The sequence below is a fragment of the Cyprinus carpio genome, chromosome A12 (assembly GCF_018340385.1).
Source record: "Cyprinus carpio isolate SPL01 chromosome A12, ASM1834038v1, whole genome shotgun sequence".
Taxonomy (NCBI): domain Eukaryota; kingdom Metazoa; phylum Chordata; class Actinopteri; order Cypriniformes; family Cyprinidae; genus Cyprinus; species Cyprinus carpio.
Genome location: NC_056583.1, coordinates 26018875 through 26043995, shown reverse-complemented (window position 1 = coordinate 26043995; position 25121 = coordinate 26018875). Strand labels below are relative to the sequence as shown.

The 25121-nt window shown below is 36.1% G+C and overlaps 1 protein-coding gene and 1 long non-coding RNA gene across 2 annotated transcripts; one reads left to right on the top strand and one right to left on the bottom strand.

Annotated features, from left to right (window-relative positions):
- Positions 1–322: 322 nt before the first annotated feature.
- Positions 323–21298, bottom strand: arhgap44b (Rho GTPase activating protein 44b). Its single transcript, XM_042768207.1, is given in 23 exon segments — positions 323–816; positions 3324–3677; positions 3817–3932; positions 4959–5384; positions 6964–7106; positions 7108–7150; positions 7864–7881; positions 7979–8159; positions 9252–9343; positions 10106–10219; positions 10633–10716; positions 10874–10952; positions 11042–11153; positions 11324–11451; positions 12620–12699; positions 12771–12841; positions 12930–13047; positions 13265–13341; positions 14006–14117; positions 14197–14274; positions 14563–14696; positions 20150–20189; positions 21199–21298. Coding segments are annotated over 23 exon segments (2775 nt in total). The 5' UTR covers positions 21258–21298; the 3' UTR covers positions 323–700.
- On the top strand, positions 741–3490 carry LOC122147087. Its single transcript, XR_006161409.1, has 3 exons — positions 741–872; positions 1695–1907; positions 3204–3490. It is a non-coding gene; the product is annotated as an uncharacterized LOC122147087 (long non-coding RNA).
- Positions 21299–25121: the final 3823 nt, after the last annotated feature.

Here is a 25121-nt window from a genome sequence, read left to right as displayed (position 1 = left end):
CTTGAGCAGCAAATCATCTGCACATCACAGAAATAAATTACACTTTAACAGATATTTACACAGAAAACAGCTGTTTTAAATTATAATATTATTTCAAAATTTTGCTGTATTTTTGATCAAATAAATGCAGCCTTGCTGAGCAGAAGAGACTGAAAAACTTAAAAAATATTTTACCAACCCCAAAACTTTGAATGGTTAATTCATGTGTGAACGGCCCCTTCTCAGTCACTCCACATCAGTCAACTTAAAATCTGACTACAAACCAAAGCGAGAGCATCTCATCTCAGACGCTCACACACACACACACACACACACGTCCATCCTCGTCTCAGATATGTATATCAGTATCATATAATATATATGATGTATATAATATCCGTTTGTACAGTAGGTGAATGCTAGTCTGGGTTTACACACAACAAGGTTTCGGTGTGATTTTCTACACGCAGCCGCGACCCGAACACACATAACACGAACTTCAAGGCAAAAGTGCAAGAACTCAGATAAGGCAAATAGAAAACCAACCACATGGAAAAACGTAAAACATAAAAAACACAAAGCAGACGGGAATGGAACGGCACAGTGACGTGATCCGCGCTTCAGATCCTGTCTGTGGCTCAGTGCTGAGGATCACATGGACAATACAACGTCACATGTGCGGTGAAGGGAGGGAGTAAAGGATTGTGGGTAATCCCAGGGGTCAAAGGGCGGTGCTCTCCGACTCCTCTTCCTCCGACTCCGGCAGATCCACAGAGTTCCTGTATCTCCCGTCCAGTTCAACGCTTATTATGGGAACGTCCGAATCACAGCACGAGTCTGAGAAAAACACACAAAACACGGAGTGAGAAGAGTGAACATTATTCATCTCGCTGGTGTGCAGCCGCCTTTTCTGGCTTAAAGAGAGTAAATGAGCTCTGAACAGCATACAGCTGTCATACAGTAATATTAAAAAGTGTTCAACACCGTACAAGACCGTTCTTGCATAATTTCTCTTCAATATGCTTCATATACTAGTGTCCAAAAGTTTTGGGGTTTGTAAGATTTTTAATGTTTTTCAGCCTCTTCTGTACACCAAAGCTGCATTTATTTGATCAAAACTACTGTAAAAAATTATGAAATATTTTTATAATTTAAAACGGCTGTTTTCTATGTGAATCTCTGTTAAAGTGTAATTTATTTCTGTGATGCGCAGCTGTATTTTCAGCACCATTATTCCAGTCTTCAGTGTCACATGATCCTTCAGAAATCATTCTAATATTTTTTTGCTGCTCAAGAAACATTTCTGATTATTATCAATGTTGAACACAGTTGTGCTGCATGATATTTTTGAGGAAACTGATACATTTTATTTTTGAGGATTCACAGATGAATAGAAAGTTCAAAAGAACAGTGTTTATTTCAAATAGAAATATTTTGTAATATTATAAATGCCACTTTTCATCTATTTTTTGATTCATTGATGATTAATAAAATTTTTTTTTTTTTAATATATATTTTTATATCCAAAATTTTTTGAAGTGTTGTGTGTTTTTTGGAGTTTTTGAGTTTTTTTAGGATGTGTTTTTAACAGTCCATCTGAAATACTGCAAAACAAATTCATCAGATAATGTGTGTAATGTGAGTTGATAGAGGAGTTTGGGAATTACAGCATGACAGTCAGGCTCTCTGTGAACCTTCACTGTTTTGTTCCACAGAAGAAAGAAACTCCTGTAGCTGAATGTTTGGTCACGAGGACGTCAGATCACACAGACAGAGGAACACGTGAGACATGTCACATGGGTGAGTCTGAGAGAGGGTTTGAACTGAAGGACGGATCAGACGAGTGAGAGCCATGCGGGGCAGGACAGCCATGCACACAGCAGAGGCGGCGTTAGTGACACGCAGCCCGGGACGCTGAATGACGGCGGGTGAGTTTACATACTGACACACACTACTGCTTACCATCTGAACCAAAGCCACCGAGATCAGAGATCAGACCGCTGCAGACACCACAACAAGCACAGGAGAGAAGAGAAAAACCACCGCAGAGTCACACGGGATATAACACACACACACACTCTCACACACACAGACACGCACACACATGCGCACACACACTCTCACACACACACACACTCTCACACACACTCTCACACACTCTCACACACTCTCACACACACACTCATCACACACTCTCTCTCACACACACTCACCACACTCGCACACCACACACACACACACACACACACTTCACACCCACATACACACATACAGCACACACACACACACACACACACACACACACACACACACACAGACACACACATGCGCACACATGCGCACACACACTCTCACACACACACACACTCACGCATACACACACACACGCACGCACACACACACACACACACACACACACACACAGACACGCACACACAGACGCACACACACTCTCTCTCACACACACACACTCACGCATACACACACACACACACACACACACACTCACATGGACACACATACTCACACATGCACACACACACACACAGAGACTCACACACACACACACACAGACACACACAGACACACACACACACACACACACACACACACACACACACACACACACACACACTCACGCACAGACACACACTCACGCACAGACACACACACACACACACACACACTCACGCACGTACACACACACACATGCACACATACACTTATGCACGCACACGCACATACACACACACGCACATGCACACTCACACGCGCGCACACACACACACTCACGCACGGACACACACACACACTCTCACACACTCACACACACACACACACACACTCACGCACGTACACACACACACACACACACACACACACTCACGCACGGACACACACACACACTCACTCATGCACACACACACTCATGCACGGACACACTCACACACGCACACATACAAGGACACACACACACACACACTCACGCATGGACACACACTCACGCACATGCACACACACACACACACACACACACACCACACGCGCGCACACACACACATTACTGTTGCCTTAAGTTGGGGACTTGGTCTGCACACACACACTCACACACACACGCACACACACACGCACATACACACACACACGCACATACACACACACGCACACACACACACACACACGCACACATATGTTGTGAATTGTATCACTCTGCTTCTTTTCAGATTTGTTACATTTGAGGTTCCATTTTAATCAGTGAGCTGCCTAAGAAGGGAGCAGACAGGAAGAACACTCACTAGCATTGGGAACGGAGCCTGATGACTCCCAGAAGTCAGTGTGTGTACCTGTAGACATGCTCTCTCCGGGTGACAGCATGTCCATCAGGCCTGGCGTGTGCTCCAGCGGCTGCGGGGGCTGCGGCGGGGGCAGGTGGGGTCTCTGGCGGGGGGGTTTGGGCATGGGCCGTGATCTGGGCAGCGTGCTGGCGAGCGGCGGCGGGGACGAGAGCGTCTGGCTGTGGTTGTGTCCAGGTGAGGTGAGGACGGAGCCGCCCTGAGGGTAACTGAAGCTGTATGAGGACGGGGTGCTGGGGGGCGTCGGGGACAGACTGACCGGAGACGGACCCGGAGACAGATCCGACACACAGCTGGACGGAGAATACGGACCCTTAGGAGGGATGGGGACCAGCTTTTTGGAAACTGAAGGAAAGGGGACAGTGATTGTATATTAATCATAACGTGAATGACTTTAAATACATGTATAAAATTCACTTTAAAAAGCACTGATTTCTGCTTTGATTGCAGGGTGATTTTATTATATTGCACATGCTGAATGCACCTTTGCGCAGCGTGAGAGGACTCTGGTCTGAAAGCTGGTTCTGTCCAGCAGAGGGAGCTGTTGGTGAAATGCCTCTTTGACCAATCACAGGCGAGGGCTCCTTATTCTTCTGAGTGCTGGTGACAGAAATGCACAAACATCCCATAACTGCACAAACACACACAGTCTCAGCTCTGATATTTGAACACTGAAAAGAATTAAATACAAAACGTGCAATTTGGCAACAAATTTGTCCCCAGACCTGAGGAGAAGCTCACAGAAAAAAATAAAAAATAAAATAAAATAATGAATGAAGTTACTAAAAATAGAAAAGTTATATTTTATGGGTTGGTCAAATAAATATAAGTATTATTTATTTATTTATAAATAAATAAATAAAAGTGTATGGAGATAGTAAAGATGGAAAAAGCTTTCTTTTAGGGGTTGGTGAAATAAATATAATTTTTGAAAAATATTTCTGACCTTATGTAAATAAATAAATAAATGTGCAGATACTACTCAAATTAAAATTATCATCATTAAATAAATAAAGTGAATGTAAAAATGTAAAAAATCTAAATATAAAATACAATTAATATTAATTTATAAATATTTGATCTAATTATAATTAAAAAAAAAAATGAAATAAAGTGTATGTAGATCCCCAAAAGTTTTATTTTCGGGGCAAGTAAATAAACGTGTTTCATCTACGTTGTGTGGCAGCTGTTCATAAGCAGAGAGAAAAATCCAGGGATGGTGATTGATAATATTTGCAATCAGTATATTACCAAATAAAGCACTAAGCCCCAAGAAGCCGTGGCTTACAGTGAATTTATAACAGCTAAGGGGCGTTGTTAGGCACGACGCAAACGGTTATTCCATATACGCAGTACGGTTTCACAAAATAATACAAAGCAAATAAAGTGTAATGATATTAATAAAAACAGTATTCTTCCACCAAACAATGTAGTTCCTCAGAATCAGTTGTGGTTGCAACAAAGTGGTTGCCGAGCAACACACAAACGTAAACAAAGGTGAATGTTACTTTGTAGAGTCATTTACATCAGCTTCAAACGTGGCTCAGCCAATCAGAATCAAGGACCGGAACTCTAGTGATCCAGCTGGTTCTGCTGGACTAGTTAGTGGGGTTAGTGGGTAGTTACCTAGGCACTCTGAGTCCCCTCTCTCGGCTGCAGGCGGCCCACAGCGGCGCAGCAGAATGAGGGCTGAGGGTGGAGAGGCAGGGAGCGAGCGGGGGTTTGATGTAGACGGGTGCGTGCGGGAGGGACGGCTCGGCGGGCAGAGAGCCCTGCTTGGACAGGTGCAGGACGCTGGGTTTGGGGTTGGAGTTGATGTCTAGAGAGATGGAGGACAGGAGGGGCGGAGGCGGAGGGCTGTACACGGACCAGCGGCTGAACGCCGAGGGAGGAACGCATTCGGGACGCACTCGAGGGTGAGGGACAGAGAACGAGGAAGAGGAGGAGAAGGAGGAAGAGACAGGGAACGGGTACGGAGGGGGTGGACGCTCCTCCTCAGGGAAGGGGCAGACGAGACAGGAGTCCGAGCGATTGGATGACGCCTCGTCAGAGCTGAAAAGATTCGCAAGATTGGCACATAAAACAGGGGACGTCTCAGATCAGTGCATCCAGCTCCATCAACAGCATTCGTGTCATTACCATGCCAACATTATGTTAATGAGTGCAATTTTATTTCTTGTGCTGATGTACTTTCATAGCACACATAATACATTCATAATTCTAGTAAATTAAAATTTCTTTAAAAATCATTTAATATTTACTGATACGATTTACTGATAATTCTAATCAAATCAAAGAAATTAATAATTTATATTAATTAATATTATAATTAGTATTTTTGAATATTCATTGTTACTAATACAATCATTATTTTTTTTTATATTTATAAATATTAATTAATTATAATTAAATATTTGCAATTATTCAATTATTATTTAACAGTCAGTCAATTATTAAATAATGGTCAATTATTATGATGTACTACTACAATTCATAAATACTAATAAAATAATAATTTATTCTATTAAAATGTACAGATATTTGTTAATTATAATTAAACCAATAAATTTATAATTAAAGTAATAATCAATAACTATAAATTAATTGTTAAATAATACATATTATACTTAATTATTTCATGTTAATAAATATCAATAATTGATTAATTACTTTTATTTATAAATATTAATTATTTAATTAATTACACACATACAGTAAATATTTTGAAAATGTATCTACATGTATAAATTTATATCCATTTAATTTATATTATATATAAACATAATATATTTTCCTTAAATATATACATGCATATGTGTGTATTTATATATACATAATAAATATACACAGCACACAAACATATATATTATGTAAACAAAAACTTTTATTTTGGATGCAATTAATTGTTGATCAATTATTCAACTCTCATGATTTTAATAAATAATATTAATTATGAATCAATATTAATATAATGACTTGTATTAATATTTACTAGTATAGATTAATTAATTATAATTAAATTTAAGATTATTTATGATTCATATTAATACTTTGTTATTCATTTATTAAAATATATATATATATAATTATTCATACATATTAATAATTTAAATTAATAATTAATTTTAGCACAAGTTAATGCTTCTGTGTATTTTGAACTTCCACTGTTAAATGCGTATCTGATTTTTTGTATAATTTTTCACAGATGTGATATGTTTTGAAGAGTGACTCAGAACATACAGGAGTGTGTGAAATAATGCAAAATAAAGCGGATTCATACAGTTAACAAAACAGAGAGAAAATAAATAAAGGAGTAGTTCATGCAGAAATGAATCATCATGTACTACAGCAGAGAGAAAGATAATCAGTGAATAATGCTTTAGAATAACATGATTAAAATTTTAATTAAAGAGAGAAAGGAGGAGAATAACTCCAGTTTCAATTCAGCCAACTAATTCATTAATATTACCAAAATGTAATATTTATTCGCTTTAATCTCTGCTTTCAATCACAAATTGTAATCACTGTATGATTTGTCATTAATATTCGTGATGTCCTCAGCTGGCTGAATTGAAACGAGCAGCAGTCATGTGACATGTGCGCTGGATTCCTATTGGTCGCCTCTGTTTACCTGGTCCTATCGCCGCTGATGGGGGGCGGAGTCTGTGAGGGGGAGGCGGAGACATCGTCAGGCTGCTCGGGTTTAAGGTTATGAGGGGTCGGATGGAGGCTGGGGGGTGTGGAGGAGTTGTTGAGATATTAGGAGGAGGGGAGGCCGGCGAGCAACCCAGGAGGTGTCCATCACTCGCACTCCCATACTGCAACGGGGCAGAGGCACAGCCAATCACATCCCACACACTTTATCAACAACAAACACACCATCTGCAGCATTTGGGCCGGTAAGATTAAAAAAAATACATATTTTTTATCAAGCAAGGATGCATTAAATTGCTCAAAAGTGACAATAAAGACATTTATAATGTTACGAAAGCTTTCTATTTCAAATAAATGCTGTTCTTTTGAAATTTCTATTCATCTGTGAATCTTGAAAAATAAAATGCATCACAGTTTCCTCAAAAATATTGTGCAGCACAACTGTTTTCAACATTGATAATAATCAGAAATGTTTTTTGTCGAGCAGCAAATCATCATATTAGAGTGATTTCTGAAGATCATGTGACACTGAAGACTGGAGTAATGATGCTGAAAATACAGCTGCACATCACAGAAATAAATTACACTTTAATAGATATCCACATTGCAAACAGCTGTTTTAAATTGTAAAAATATTTAATAATTTTTCACAGTAGTTTTGATCAAATAAAAGCAGCCTTGATGAGAACTAAAAAAAAAATCATTAAAAATCTTAAATAGTGTATTCTTGAGAGATGTACTAAAACAGCTCTAAAATGAATTAATTTGCCATCTGCACTGAACTCATGTCACTTCAGAAATGCAACACCAGCATTGAGAATCTGCAGGTTTGCAGGAAATCAGGACAGAACAGGACGAGACAGAAGCTTCACCGTACCTCTGGATTTTCCTAATGCTGCATTAGTGGAAGAAAAGCAGAAGCATCAGTGATTCAAACCCAAAGAGAGGAGAGGAGCGCATGCACACGGACACATGAAGCGCACCGAACGCACCCGTCTTTCTTATAGAACTCCAGCATCATGTTGTCGGTGGCGACGCTGAGGGGGCGTCGGCTCTGGTCCTGCTGCCTGCGATCTGATTGGTCCAAGTCCGGCGACGGCATGGAGCTGTAGTTGGCGTTGTGATTGGTGTGGACGGGGCTGCCGTAGTTTCCCGTCACGTTAAACTCAATCTCTGCGCACACAGAATAGATCAGATTTGTCACCGTATCGCAAAAGCAGTAGCTGTCAGAGAAACTGTAATCCATCCAAACTACATGACAAAAACTGTAGTTAGTAACGTAATCCATTACATGACACACTGTAGGAAATGTAATCAGACTACTTTTAATCTTGCACCATATTGATATAAAAATGCAAAGAAAAAGAAAACGTATTGCATTTGTTGTTATTATGACATCATGAAGGGCATTAAATGGAAAGCTGATAATTAATTAAATCATTAAAATAAAGCATTTATAAATAAAATAAAAATCTTCAACAACAAATCAGTTCATACTTCTAAAAAAGTTAAATGTAGAGTAAAACCTGAATACACACTTAGATACATTTATAAATTAATAATTATATGCAAGTATATTAAATATATAATTAAATATTATTAATTTATACTAAAAAGTTACATATAAACTAAAAATATTAAATAATTTATATATGTATATATAAACAAATGTAAAAAGCAAAGGATGTGAAAGTATTTCAACATGCTTTTCTTCTCGCAAAGTAATGTGCCTATTTCCAAGCAATATATTATTTTATTATTTTCTGTTTTCACTCTAATTTCAGTAAGATTTTAGTAATGTTGTTGTTTCTAATTTTTATTGTTTTTTTTAAATGTCTAAATAGCAATTTATACATTTTTATTTAATATATTATTTTATTATTTTGTTTTCACTCTAATTTTAGTAATTTTGTTGTTTCTCATTTTAATTGTTTTTTTAAATGTCTAAAAAGCCATTTTTATTTTTTATTTAATATATTATTTTATTATTTTATTTTTTATATTTTTTTTTTATTTTATGTTTTTAGTAATTTTTTTGTTTTCAGTAATTTTGTTGTGTTTTTTTTTAAATGTCTAAATAGCTATTTATTAATTTTATTTATTAGTTTATTTATTTTAGTCATTTCAGTAATTGCCTTGGCAACTAGCTGAAATAAAAGTTTTTATTTCATGATTTTTTAAAAATATTTTATTTCAAAACAAAATGTTTAGTTTTTTTCTGGTTGTAATTTGAGTTAAGGCTGATGAGCGCTCTGTGTTTCTGACCTCCAGGGAAGAACCAGTCAGCATGCTGGATGAGCGGCTCAATGATGGCGACGATCTGCAGCGAGACGGTGGTCATCATCTCCGTCATGTTCCTGAAGCACAGAGAGACATGCCTTCACTCATGACCGGCGCTGACGGTGCGTGTGTGTGTGTGTGTGTGTGTGTGTGTGTGTGTGTGTTTGTCTCTGTGTGTGTGTGTGTGTGTGTGTGTGTGTGCGTCAGCTGTGTGATGGTGAGTGTTTGTGAGTGTTTGTGAGTGTGTGTGTGTGTGTTGTGTGTGGTGTGTGTGTGTGATGCGAGTGCGTGAGTGAGTGAGTGTGTGTGTGCGTGTGTGTGTGTTAGTGTGTAAGTGTGTGAGTGTGTAAGTGCATGTGTGTGTATGTGTGAGTGTGTGTGAGTGTGTAAGTGCGTGAGTGTAATTCGATTTAATTTCACATGAGATCACTAATACGTGTGTGTGTGTGCGTGTTGAGTGAGTGTTTGTGAGTCTGTTTTGCTGTGTGTGTGTGTGTGTGTGTGTGTGTGTGTGTGTGCGAGTGCGTGAGTGAGTGAGTGTGTGTGTGTGCGTGTGTGTGTGTTAGTGTGTAAGTGTGTGAGTGTGTAAGTGCATGTGTGTGTATGTGTGAGTGTGTGTGAGTGTGTAAGTGCGTGAGTGTGTGTGTGTGTGTCTCTGTGTGTCTGTGTGTGTGTGTGTGTGTGTTGTGTGTTGTGTGTGTGTGTGAGTGTGAGAGAGTGTGTGTGTGTGTGTGTGTGTGTGTGAGAGTGTGTCTGTGATAGTGTGTGTGTGTGTGTGTGTGTGTGTGAGAGTGTGAGTGTGTGTGTGTGTGTGTGTGTGTGTGTGTGTGGTCACTCACCCCTCTGTATGCGCCCACAGCAGGTTTGGCCCCAGAACGATGGCAATGTTTCCTGGCGTCATTTTATTGTAATCCTGATACTCGTTCAGCTTGGAAAGAAATTTAATCAAATACCTGAAAATCAAACAAGATCAGTGACACATTAGAGTGTGAAATATATATATATATATATAACATTTATTTTTGAATTACATGTACTGTATACAATATATTATATAATATATATGATATATACATTTTATGTAGAAAATTGTCAAATGTAAATTATATATATATATATATATATATATATATATATATATATATATAACTTACATTTGACAATTTTACTTTAATAATATATGCAAATGTATAATATATACATTTTATAGAGAAATATATTAAATTATTTTAAATTACATGATTACATTAAATTATATATTAATATACTATATATAAATTATACCTAAATGAAACATAAGATGTGTCCTTATATAAAGCCTTAATGTACTATACTATGTATGGAGTATAAATATATTTGGACTCACTTGAAGTTGTTGCTGTTCGCTGTAGGAAGTTTCTCACAGGTCGATAACAACGCCTGCAGACGCTTGTCCTGATCCGCAATACTGCAGTCACACACACACACACACACACACACACACACACACACACACACACACACACACACACACACACACGCACACACACACACACACACTCTACTGAATAACTAAATAAGCTGAATAAGTACTTGTGTTAATGTTAATGTTTCTTTTAATGTTAATGGATGCCTGAATCCAGTCCTCATACAGGTCAAAGGTCAGCAGGGGTTCGGGCAGCTCCCGCAGGTATGATTTCAGAGCGCCTGCGCAGCACACACACACACACACACACACTGAGCGGCGATCAGGAGCGACCGTGTGATGGTTAAAAACAAGCGGAGGGGAATCTCACCTGCGATGGCGTGAGGATCTGCAGAATATTCCTGAAAGTCCAGCACGCCGCAGTCCAGAGACGCCTTCAGCTTCTTCAGCTTCGAGGCAGACGGAGCAACTCGAAACAAACCCTGACACACACACACACACACAAAATATGCTCATCTGGAATCAGATTTTCAATTATACAGATGCAGAATCCGGATGAACGTCAGTCCACACCGGGAACAAAATGCAAACCAAAAGCAATCCCCTGCAGTCGTATAGTGACCGAGAGGTGTTGTGGACAGTGAATGGTCACCTCCTCCTGTAGGCCGCAGTCCAGCAGCATGGTCACACACGCTTCGATGGGGAAGGCGATTTCTCTCCCGCTCAGAGTCAGATGCTCTTCTAACGGTTTCCCGTAACACGGCTTCTCCACCCACGACTCTGAAACACAAACCACACACACATTACTGACAAAACAACAACAAACAGGCCATTCAGATACAGTTAGGGTTCAGATTATGACCATTAAATATTATAATATTATATTATAATATATTATAGATATAAATAAAATATATATAAAAAATTATATAATAATATACGATACTAAAATATGATATTATATAATAATATTAAATTATATAATAATTTAACTACTAATCAAATGATTAAAATATTATATAATAATGTTAAATATTAAAATAAAATATTATATTACAATATTAAATTCATTATTAATTAAATTATTAAAATAAAATATAATATTAAAATAAATTATATCATATAATTAAATAATCTAAGATTTAATTCATTTAAATTATATTTTTTTTTTTTATTTTTTTATTTTATTATATTATAACTTTATATAGTCCAAATTATTAAAATATTATTTATACTATTTATATTTTTTATTAAAATATTAACAAAAAAAATTACTATTTCAGATATTATATATGTGATATAATAATATTAAATTATATAATAATTTAACGATACTACTAATCAAATGATTAAAATATTATATAATAATTGTAAAATATTTAAATAAAATATTATATTATAATATTAAATTCATTATTAATTAAATTATAAGTCAAAATTAATTATATTACAAACAAAATATTATGTTATGATATTAAATTATAGTAATTTAAACATATTAACCTATTAATAAATTATATAATAATATATAATATTAAAATGAAATAAATTATATCATATAATTAAATAATCTAAGATTTAATTCATTTAAATTATATTATTTATTTTTTTATTATTATATTATAAATTAGTCCAACTTTATATAGTCAAATTATTAAAATATTATTTATACTATTTATATTTTTTATTAAAATATTACACACAAAAAATACTATTAAGATATTATATGATATGATATAATAATATTAAATTAATCATTTAATTAATATATTATTAATTTAGAATAAAATATTATTACATTTAACAATAATATATATAATTACATTTCATAATAATATATGATTAAATGCTATATTTTTTATTATAAACTGAGAGAGATACGATGTCATTTGTAAGTCTAAAATCTGTCTTGATCCTTCTGTTTCTGATGTTCATTCATGATTCTCACCCTGCTGCGCTTTAATCTGTGGCAGAACGTTCTGGTGCGGGTAGATAGAATTACTTTGTTTGTTGGTCTGAATGTAGATCGGTTGGATGGAGAGAGACAGAGATGTTAATGATAAAAAGGCGAGCTTTCCGTCTGAATGAGCAACACACTCACCGTCTGGAAGTAGTTTGCATAGTCAATCTCTTTGGCCACGAAACTATACATGTCCGCCGAGAGCTGATCCTGAAAAACATTGACAGTACACATGATGCTTCCATGCAGTTTCATGCATGATAGAATAGAAAAAGAGAGTCTGGTAAGCTCCACCCACTCTACAGATCTCCATGCGATTGGCCGCCTCCTCCATCTCCTCCCTGAGGGCGTCGGCTTTGGCCCCGGTGGGCGTGTCCTTATTAGTCAGCGTTGAAGATTTGGATGACTGCTGCCACCTAGAGGTTGGGAGGAGAGAACGGTGCAATAAAAACACTACTAAATCACCTTCATACAAGCCTTCACACTGCATGAGGTACTGTATCCCACAATGCAACTCGACTAAACCAGCAGTGACATCCATCAGCATCCTGAACATCTCATCTGATCAGACTGTCAATACAATTTATTCAAGTTTAATTTGCAATTAACTGTATAAACGCGCGAGTTTCTCACCGTGTGCGAGCAGAATCCATGTCCAGTACGAGTTTGGCTAAATGTTTTCTTTGCTTCTGAATGTTGGGAATTTCAACCTTTGAGAAACAATAAATAAATAAACAAACACGCAAACAGAAAAATGTCAGTTTTATTGCTTTTACAAAACATTTATGCAAATATAACACAATATTTTGAATCAAGCACAGGCACAGGGTTTCCAAAACTGGGGTTAATGGGGGAAAACAATTAAATAAATTAAATTAAATATGAAAAAAAAAATTTAATAAATTAATATTTTTGATTATAATAATAAAAATATAATTTATATATTTATATAGAATTTTATTATTTATTTTTGAATAAATATTTTTTTTATTAAATAAACAAAACAGTAAAAAATTAATTTTCAAATAAAAAACCAAACAAATGAAAACACTTCCTAAAAATATGAAATATTTGATTTGTCTAGCTGCATGAATGTGTTGTTAAATAACTGAAATATCTTAAAGTAAATATTTTAGCTCAAAGTGGTTCAGCCTTTGATTATATCTTTAAAATTTTGGATCAACCAATCAGCATCCAGGACCACTATTTCCTGTTGTATTATTTACATTATTTCTCTACATTACTGTGGATCAGAATTACAGAATATAAGGGAGGCCATTAAAAATGACAAAGAAACCTGAGTGTTGTTAATTCTTGTGAAAGAGCTAGTTAAATTCGGTTCAGTGTTATAAACACACACACACACACACACACCTCAGAGAGAGTGAAGAGCGGCTCAGCGACGTCTCGCTCGATCTGGAGCTCAAACAGCAGAAGTTCTTGAGCGAGTCTGTCCTCCGTCTCTCCACAGATCTTCAGCATCTTCCTGCACACACACACACACACACACTGAGAATACATACACACCCTAAAAGCATGCTTTCTGTCATTGTTAAATCTCTCACCCCAGCAGAGAGTCGTCACCCAGCACTGCGGCTCCTTCCACCAGACACTGAGCCAGAGACGTCAGAGGAAGCTTTCTGCTCAACACACACACACACACACACACACACACACACACACATCAGTACATGCACATACTGTCCTAAAAATTATATAAAAAGATGAGTTTCTTTGTTAAGTTTTATAAAAGCAAACTATCATAAACATGTGTTTGCTCTCGTTTCAAATATATTTGGATGAATCTCAAGAAAACAAGTGCAGACTGCAGTTAAACCCCAAACTAAAAGTTTCTTGTGTTGCATAAAAAAAAAAAAAAATTATATATATGATTAGACTGATTCAAACCAGCGCAGGAATCGTTGGTGGACACTGTGTGACTTACTGAAGGCGAGCGGACGGAGCGCTTGTCCACGTCCACACCCTGCTGACCCTGCAGACACCCAGTCAACTTCTTATGAGTGCTGTGAGACACCTGCTTAACCAGCTCCAGACGCTTCTCCACCTGCACACACACACACACACACAGTTATGAACACACACACACACACACACACACACACACACACACACACACACACACACACACACACACACACTCTCTCTCTCTCTCACACACTCACACACACACACACACACACACACACACACACACACACACACACGTCTCACCTGCAGCAGATCATCACTCAGCACTTCTGTCTTCTCTGCCCTGAAAAGCACAGTGATCATTGATTAGAGGAACACTGATCATGCTGGGATTCAAACAAGCATATTTACACACACACACACACACACACACACACACACACACACACACACACACACACACACACAGAGAGAGAGAGAGAGAGAGAGAGAAAGAGAGAGAGAGAGAGAGAGATAGTGAACCGTGATAACGTCTGCATCACGTGACAGAAAACATAACAACAGCTGAAATCAATCCAGTTCATCTCAGGTCAAGTTAATATATTTATATTTTTTATCCAGAGTGAATTGGATTTGAGGTTTACATTTTTTTTTTGTTAAAGTTAATATATTTACAGTTTTCATCCAGAGCGATCTGCAGTTTACATTAATAAAATCTAGGACAGTAAGATATTAAGGGGAAATATTTTTTAAAAATAATCAATCAATAATAAATAAATATTCTAACTTTAATCGTACAATTTTGTCCATTACTTTAGTTTTTTTCTGCCTTTAATTGATGCCTATTTATTTATTAATTTCCACATTTATTTTTAAGTCCATTAGTTGGACACACACTGAATTTTTTTAATGTAAAATTATTATTAATTCATGTTAAATTAACACCACCGTAAACAGTCTTTAGTTGCTTTTCAAACACGTGGATGAGTGCCAAAAAAAATGCTTTTTATGAAAAAATATAATAATAATTTAAGTATATACTTAAATATTTATTAAATATTTTAATGACAATCAATCCACACTGAAAAACATGAGACTTATAATTGCAACAAATCTGATATGTTTAACGTCATATCCCAGGTTTTTCACATTTTCAAAAAAGTAAGACAGCTTTAGCTACACTGAAAGCATCCTGATCAGCCACACACACTACAGACATAAAACACACGAAACAAGTGTGTGTCCGACACAGAACACACTCACGGCCCGCAGGAGACTCGTGATCTAACGAACCACACACAAACAAATCCACAAAATCAGACTAAAGTCTTACTCATGGGAGCTTTTCCTCTTACTAGTCTGGGTGGAGATCTGAAACTTTCTCTTCCACAGAGCCATGATGAGAACAGAGAGACGTCACGAGAACGACGGGTCAGGAAATGAGACCAGACCGTACAGTGAACAGTGACGGACAGCTAAAACCACATCTTCACTCAGATCTCTACAGCTGCACACAACCTCTCAAATATATAAGATCTTCAACACTTCTCAAAGAGTCTCTTCTGCTCACTGGCTGCATTTATTTATTTAGAAATACAGTACTGTGAAATATTATTATTATCTAAAAACAGCTGTTTTCTGTGTGAATCTCTGGTTAAACCAGGTCATATTTCTCTCTCGTTGTCTCTTGATTCCTTCTGTTTCTGATGTTTCATTCATGATTCTCACCCCTTAATGTATCTGTGTAGAACGATTTCGAGCAGCTCAAAAAGACTTCCTGTGGTACTCAGCTGAACCTCGATCAGCTGAACAAACAACACAGGAGATGTTAATGATGATAAAAGGCAAGCTTTCGTCTGAATGAACCTTACTCACCGTCTGGAAGTAGTTTGCATAGTCAATTTCAATGAACTATATATACATGTCCAAGCCGAGAGCTGATCCTGAAAAAATACTGATGGCACATTGATGATGCTTCCATGCAGAAGCTCATGCATGATATAATACTAGAGAAAGAGAGAGTCTGGATACAAGCTCCACCCACTCTACAGATCTCCATGCGAGTGGCCTCCTCCATCTCTCACTCCTGAGGGCAAGTCGGCTTTGGCCCCGGTGAATGGCGTGTGTCCTTGATGAGTCGGCGTTGAAGATTTGGACGATTGCTGCCACCTGCGCGTTGGGAGGAGGAACGGTGCGAAAATAAAAACACTACTAAATCACAGCTTCATACAAGCCATCACACTGCATGAGGTGTACTGTATCCCACAGTAGCAATTTGACTAAACCAGCAGTGACATCCATCAGCATCCTGAACATCTCATCTGATCAGACAAGTCATGCTGAGACTTATTCAAGTTTAATTTGTACTAACTGGATAAATCGCGTGTGAGTTTCTCTCACCGTGTGCGAGCAGAATCCATGTCCAAGTGTACGAGTTTGGCTAAATGTTTTCTTTTGCTTCTGAATGTTGGAATTTCAACCTTGAGAACAATAAATAAATGTTCTAAACACGCAAACAAAAATGTCAGTTTTATTATATGAAACATCCATAAATATAACACAACATTTTGAATCACACAGACCGTTTAATGGGGAAAACAATTAAATAAATTAAATTAAATATGAAAATTAATAAATTAATAATATTTCTCTTTTTTGATTATAATAATAAAAATATAATTTATATATTTATATAGAATTTACATATTTATTTTTGAATAAATATTTTTAAAAAAAATTATTAAATAAAACAGTAAAAAAATAATTTTCAAATAAAAAAACAAACAAATTAAAACAATTCCTAAAAATATGAAATATTTGATTTGTCTACCTGCATGAATGTGTTGTTAAATAACTGAAATATCTTTAAAGTAAATATTTCTAGCTCCAAAGTGGTTCAGCCTTTGATTATATCTTTGCAAAATACTGGATCAAATCCAATCAGCATCCAGGACCACTACATATTATCTGTTGTGTATTATTTACATTATTTCTCTACATTACTGTGGGATCAGAATTACAGAATATGGGTAGGGAGGCCATTAAAAATGACAAAGAAACCTGAGTGTTGTTAATTCTTGTGGAGGTGGTTGTTTTATTTTGTTTGTTGTTATAAAAAAAAAAACAGCACACCTCAGAGAGAGAGTGAAAGAGAGGCTCAGCGGCGTCGCATTTCGATCTGGAACTCAAGCAACAAGAAGTTCTTGGCCCAGGTCTGTCCTCCGTCTCTCCACAGATCTTCAGCATCTTCCTGCACACACACACACACACACACACACACACTGAGAATACATACACACCCTAAAAGCATGCTTTTCTGTCATTGTTAAATCTCTCACTGGCAGCAGAGAAGTGGAGTCACCCAGCACTGCACGGCTCCCTTCCACCAGACTGCGGGCCAGAGACGTCAGAGGAAGCTTCTTCTGCTCAACACACACACACACACACACACACACACACAGGACGAGTACATGCACATACTGTCCTAAAAAGTATATAAAAAGATGAGTTTCTTTGTTAAGTTTTATAAAAGCAAACTATCATAAACATGTGTTTGCTCTGCGTTTCCAAATATATTTGGATGAATCTCAAGAAAACAAAGTGCAGACAGCTAAACCCCAAACTAAAATTTCTTGTGTTGCATTAAAAAAGTAGTATGTATATGATGGAACTGATTCAAACCAGCGCGGGAATCGTTTGGTAAGACACTGTGTGTGACTTACTGAAGCTGGCCCGAGGGCGGAGGCGCTTGTCCCGTAAGACCCTGCAGACACCCAGTCAACTTCTTATGAGTGCTGTTATTTATGTCCACGAATCCCCCGCCTGATTACCTTAAAGAAACAAACCAGTCAACTCTTATAGTGCTGTGAGACCACCTGCTTAACCAAGCTCCAGACGCTTCATCCAACACTGCCACATAAAAATATGAAACATTCTGATTTGTCTACCTGCAGTTTAAGGTTGGTAAATGTTTTTCTTCTTTTTTGAAGGAAATTAACACTTTTATTCATTAAGTGACGTACAACTGTTCTGAAAGTGATAGTAAAGGCTTATATTGTTAGAAATGATTTTATTTAAAATAAGTGCAGTTCTGAGCTCTCTCATTCACAGATTCCAAAAAAAAAAATAACAACAACACTGCAAATGTTTCCAACATTAATAATAAATCACATATTAGAATGATTTCTGAAGATCATGTGACACTGAAGACTGAGTAATCATGTTGAAAATGCAGCTGCACATCACACATAAGAAATTACAGTTTATTCACATAGAAAAACATCTGTTTTAGATTGTAATTATTTGCACTGTATTCTTTCTGTATGCTTGATCATGAATGCAGCCTTGGTGAGCAGAAGAGACCTCACATTAAAACATGTACTGATCCCAAACTTCTGAACAGTAGTGTATGGTATATATATATATATATATATATATATATATATTATTTAATCTATTAATTCCAACAATCAGTACATAAAATCTAAAGAAACTGCCCTTAATATCTAAAAATGAATTGATAAAATTCTTGTGATTAAGGGAGCTAGTTTAACAGTCTGATCAGTGCTGGGATAAACACACACCATAAGCATGTTACTTACACTCACGAGAGATGAAAGAGAGGCTCGCGACGTCTAGTGGATCTGGAGCTGATACGAGACGTTCTTGATCGCGAAGACCCAAGCCGCATTGACACCAGATACCAACAGTAAAACCAGTTCTGTCCTCCGTCCAGTCTACTACAGCACTTCAAGCATCTACTGCCACACACACCACCACACACATACACACTGAGGAATCATATCACACCCTAAAAGATGATTGCTGTCATTGTTATAATTCTCTCACCACCAGCAGAGAAGTCGACTCACCCGGCACTGAAGTGCTCCTTCCACCAGACAGATGAGCAAGAGGACGTCCGAAGTGCCTTACTATACTGATTGTCAGTCATCGTTCACAACCAATCCAATCACACCCACAGTTCATCAGATACTGCACATACTGTCCTAAAAAATATTCTTAAAACGATGAGTTTCTTGTTCAGTTTGCGAAACAGCAAAACCTAGTGCATAAACATGTAGTTTGCATTCGTTTCAATATATTTGGTATGAATCTCAAGCCAACCACGGTGCAGGATCTGCCGCTAACAACCCCAAACACTACATTTCTTGGATTGCCCCTTTTCCCCCCACAACAAAATTCTATATATGATTCGACCGTGCTGCAAACCAGCGCCGGTGAAGGTAATCGCTATTGAGTGGACCACTGTGTGACTTACTGAAGGCGAAGCACTCGCGGACGGAGCGCTTGTCACCGTTCAGATTACACCCGTCGACCCTGCAGACCACCCAGTCAAACGTTCTTATGAGTGCATGTGAGCACACCTGCATTAACCAGCCCAGACGCTTCTCCACCTGCACACAACACACACACACACAGTTACAAACACACACACACACACAGACACACACACAACACACACACACACACACACAACACACACTCTCTCTCTCTCTCACACACACTCACACACCACACACACACACACACACACATACAGTTATGAACACACACACACACACGTCTCACCTGCAGCAGATCATCACTCAGCACTTCTGTCTTCTCTGCCCTGAAAAGCACAGTGATCAATGATTAGAGGAAACACGTTGATCATGCTGGGATCCAAACAAGCATATTACCACACACACACACACAAACACACACACACCGGACACACCATACACACACACACCCACACAGAGAGAGAGAGAGAGAGAGAGAGAGAGAAAGAGAGAGCGGAAGAGAGAGAGAGAGAGATAGTGAACTGTGATAACGTCTGCATCATGTGACAGAAAACATAACAACAGCTGAAATCAATCCAGTTCATCTCAGGTCAAGTTAATATATTTATATTTTTTATCCAGAGCGACTTGCAGTTGAGTGATTTATCAGAAGATGGCAATAAACACGAGAAGTGCCCATTATACAGTTTTCAGTCATCGTTCAAAATAATAAAAGCTAGGACAGGAAGATATTAAGGGGAAATATTTTTTAAAAAATAATCAATCAATAAATAAATAAATATTCTAACTTTAATCGTACAATTTTGACATTACTTTAGTTTTTTTTCTGCCTTTAACTGATGCCTATTTATTTATTAATTTCCACATTTATTTTTAAGTCCATTAGTTGGACACACACTGAATCTTTTTAATGTATAATTATTATTCATTTATGTTAAATTAACACCACCGTAAACAGTCTTTGCTTGCTTTTCAAACACTTTGGTGGATGAGTTCCCAAAAAAAATGCTTTTTATGAAAAAATATAATAATAATTTAAGTATATACTTAAATATTTATTAAATATTTTAATGACAATCAATCCACACTGAAAAACATGAGAATTATAATTGCACAAATATGATATTTTTAACGTATATCCCACGTTTTTCACATTTTCAAAAAGTAAGACAGCTTTAGCTACACTGAAGCATCCTGATCAGCCACACACACTACAGACATAAAACACACGAAACAAGTGTGTGTCCGACACAGAACACACTCACGTCCCGCAGGAGACTCGTGATCTAACGAACCACACACAAACAAATCCGTAAAATCAGACTAAAGTCTTACTCGGGAGCTTTCCTCTTACGTCTGGTGGAGATCTGAAACTTTCTCTTCCACAGAGACATGATGAGAGACGCACGAGACGACGGGTCAGGAATGAGACCAGACCGACAGGAACAACAGCATAAAACACACATCTTCACTCAGATCTCTACAGCTGCACACACCTCTCAAATATAAGATCTTCAACACTTCTCAAAGAGTCTCTTCTGCTCACTGGCTGCATTTATTTAATCAGAAATACAGTAAAATTGTGAAATATTATTATAATCTAAAACAGCTGTTTTCTGTGTGAATCTCTGTTAAAGTGTAATTTATTTCTGTGATGCACAGCTGTATTTTCAGCATCATTACTCCAGTCTTCAGTGTCACTTGATCTTCAGAAATTATTCTAATGATGATTTGCTGCTCAAGAAACATTTCTGATTATTATCAATGTTGAACACAGCTGTGCTGCACAATATTTTTGTGGAAACTGTGATACATTTTATTTTTCAGGATTGACAGATGATCTTAAAGGCTTTATTTGTGTGTTTGTGGTGCTGATCCTGTAGGTGGCGCTCTGATGTTAACCTGTAACTGACTGAGCAGATAAAGGGAAGAAAAGAAAAATATTAACATACAGCAAGCAGCTGATACTAATGTTCAGAGGAAAAACATGAAGTTCCACAGGACCTTAGTGAGAGCAGCTAGTGATGTAAGACCAAGAATAACAAAAATTATAGGCCTATATATATATATATATATATATATATATATATATATATATATATATACTAAATATATATATATATATTGTTTAAATCTATTAATTGCAACAATGAGTATTTTGTAACAATTTTCTCTACAGTTCAAAAGTTTAAGGTTGGTAAATGTTTTTCTTTCTTTTTTGAAGGAAATTAACACTTTTATTCATTAAGGATGCATTAAATTGTTCGAAAGTGATAGTAAAGGCTTATATTGTTAGAAATGATTTCTATTTAAAATAAATGCAGTTCTTTTGAACTTTCTATTCAAAGGTTCCAAAAAAAAATAACAACACTAAGCAGCACAAATGTTTCCAACATTAATAATAAATCATCATATTAGAATGATTTCTGAAGATCATGTGACACTGAAGACTGGAGTAATGATGCTGAAAATACAGCTGCACATCACATAAAGAAATTACAGTTTAACACAGATTCACATAGAAAACAGCTTTTTAAATTATAATAATATTTCACAATTTTACTGTATTCTTTCTTATTTTTGATCAGATAAATGCAGCCTTGGTGAGCAGAAGAGACCTCTTTAAAAAACATTTAAAAAATGTACTGATCCCAAACTTCTGAACAGCAGTGTTATATATATATATATAATTTAAATCTATTAATTCCAACAATCAGTACGTAAAATCTAATAGAAATCTGCCCTTTAATATCTAAAAATGAATTAGATAAAATGTACAAAGACAAGTCATCCATGCAGGCCTCTGCTCAGGTAGTTTGACTTGTTAAAGGATTTTTAATCTGTTCCTTCACCTCAGCTACTCTGACAATCCAGAGTGTGTTCTCACGCACACACACACACACACACACACACATGTACACACATGTCCTGCAGTATCAGTACACTACAGACAGAGATGTGTGTGTGTGTGTGTGTGTGTGTGTGTGTGTGTGTGTGTGTGTGTGTGTGTGTGTGCTGTAGTTAAAGTGTGTCAGTATCCTTTTAACCTGTTTGATCCAAAACAAACAACTGATGTGTTCACTACACGGACCAGAAAGACGGGTTCCTTAAACAGACAATACAAAATACACACCAGATTAATCACACACACACACACACACACACACAGAATCAGTTATCCAGTTATCCTTGAAGAATTATATAAGATATTATTTAAGTTGTAGACGAATGTTTTGTAGACACAAGTTGTATAAAAAAAAAAAAAAAAAAAAACACACACACACACACACACACACACGCACACAATCACAATCGCCCAATAGTACAACATATAAGATGTATTAAGCATTTTTGGATTATTTGTAAAATGTCAATAGTACAACATATAAGATGTATTAAGCATTTTTGGATTGTTTGTGGGGTGTAAAAATGTAAATTAGGATTTACATTTTCCACAAGTTGACAGATTCTTAGGTTCTTCATGAAATGTCTGTAACACACTTTAAAGGTCTTGTGAAACAACATCTTCTCACCTTGTCAGAAACAGCTCTGATCACAGCGACTCGTTTCGGTGCATGTCTCTTTAAATGCTAATGAGTTCTGCTGACCCCGCCCCTCTCTTCTACATGAGACGTGTGAATATATCCATATATGGCTCGGAGGTGCTCTTATTCAAATAACTAGCTATCTACACAGAAACAGTTTGCTTTATGAGAGTTTCAGACTCGGCTCCGGAACGAACTGCATGTGTGTTTTCTTATCAGAATACTCAATACTATATTTAAAAATGTGATTTTTGACAATGATTTATGAAAATTCGATTAGAATTTTTTAAAAGTCAGCTGAGCATAAAAAACTATTATTATATTTAATATAGTATTGTATTCATATCCATCACGTTTTTGTATTTTTGCTTGTTTTGGGGGTTCAAATATTTTGGTAACACTTTATTTTAAGATGTCCTTACATGTTCTTACTATTATAATAACAATAAAGTTTGCATAAGTACATGCAAGTAACCCTAATCCTAACTCTAGCCATGTAGTAAGTACATGTAGCTAATTAATATTACTCAGTACTTAAATTTATAATTACACTGTAACAAAGACACCTTAAAATAAAGTGTAACCATTTATTTATTAATTTTTTTTAAATCTTGAAACAAGATAAATACATATACGGAAGAGCAGTAATAAAAAAAATAAAACCATCCTGAGATTAAAGTCATTATAATGAGTGATTAACTTCATTAAATTTCAAGAAAAATGTCAAAATAAAATTTTGAGAATGAAATTGAATTTCGAGAAAAAAGTTGACATTATGTTCAGAATGTTAAGAAAATAATTATATTTTGATTATGAGGTTGTTGTTTGTTGTTTGGAGTAATTAATGTTTGAGAAAAAATTTGAAATGAGATGTTAAGAATAAACTCATTAAATCACAAGAATAAAGTCGAAATAAAAGAGAATAGATCTTCATGAATGAATTTATGATCCTCCAACCATAAAGATGTTCCACAGATGGGACGATCGATGCTGTTTGTTCATCTGCTGTACGGTTATTAACAGAAAGAGTCATTTACCGTGTTTTACAACATCCAGATATATGCCACCTGCTAAATATAGCTTTATGTGGAGCAGGAACTTCGACGCATTTATCAGCGTTTATCATTAAGTACATCCACCTGAGCTTTCTTCCATATCTGTTCTTTCTAAGTTTTATTGAGATTGTATTGAGTATTGCTAGAAACACTTATATTCAGAATAAAATTGATCTTGTTTTAAGTGTTTTTAGATATTTTAACTGCAAAGCAAAAAGACAGATAGACAAAATACTAAATATTATATGTTTATGAATATGTTTGACTTTTCCAGTCATTCGTGAAAACTGGACAGGGTTTTTTTAAAGGCCAGCAGAGCATTAATAAAAAACTAAATATTATTAAATATAATTATTATTTAATATTTTAATAAAATATTAAACACTGCATGAAGTATATGTTTGAAGTATAAACAAGTTAAAAACGATAAAGTGAAAGTAAGTATTTCTATGCATTTCGAAGACAAAATACATTTGTATGAAAGACAAGCTAAGTCTTAATATCTTACATTGTGTTTCAAGTGCATTGATCTTGTTTGAAGGCAAAAATGCTACATAATAAATAAAGACTATATGATTTTTTTGCAGTACATGGCTTTTCCAGTCGTTCATGAAAACTAGATCATATTTTTTAAAGTCAGCTGTGCATTAAAGTCCTT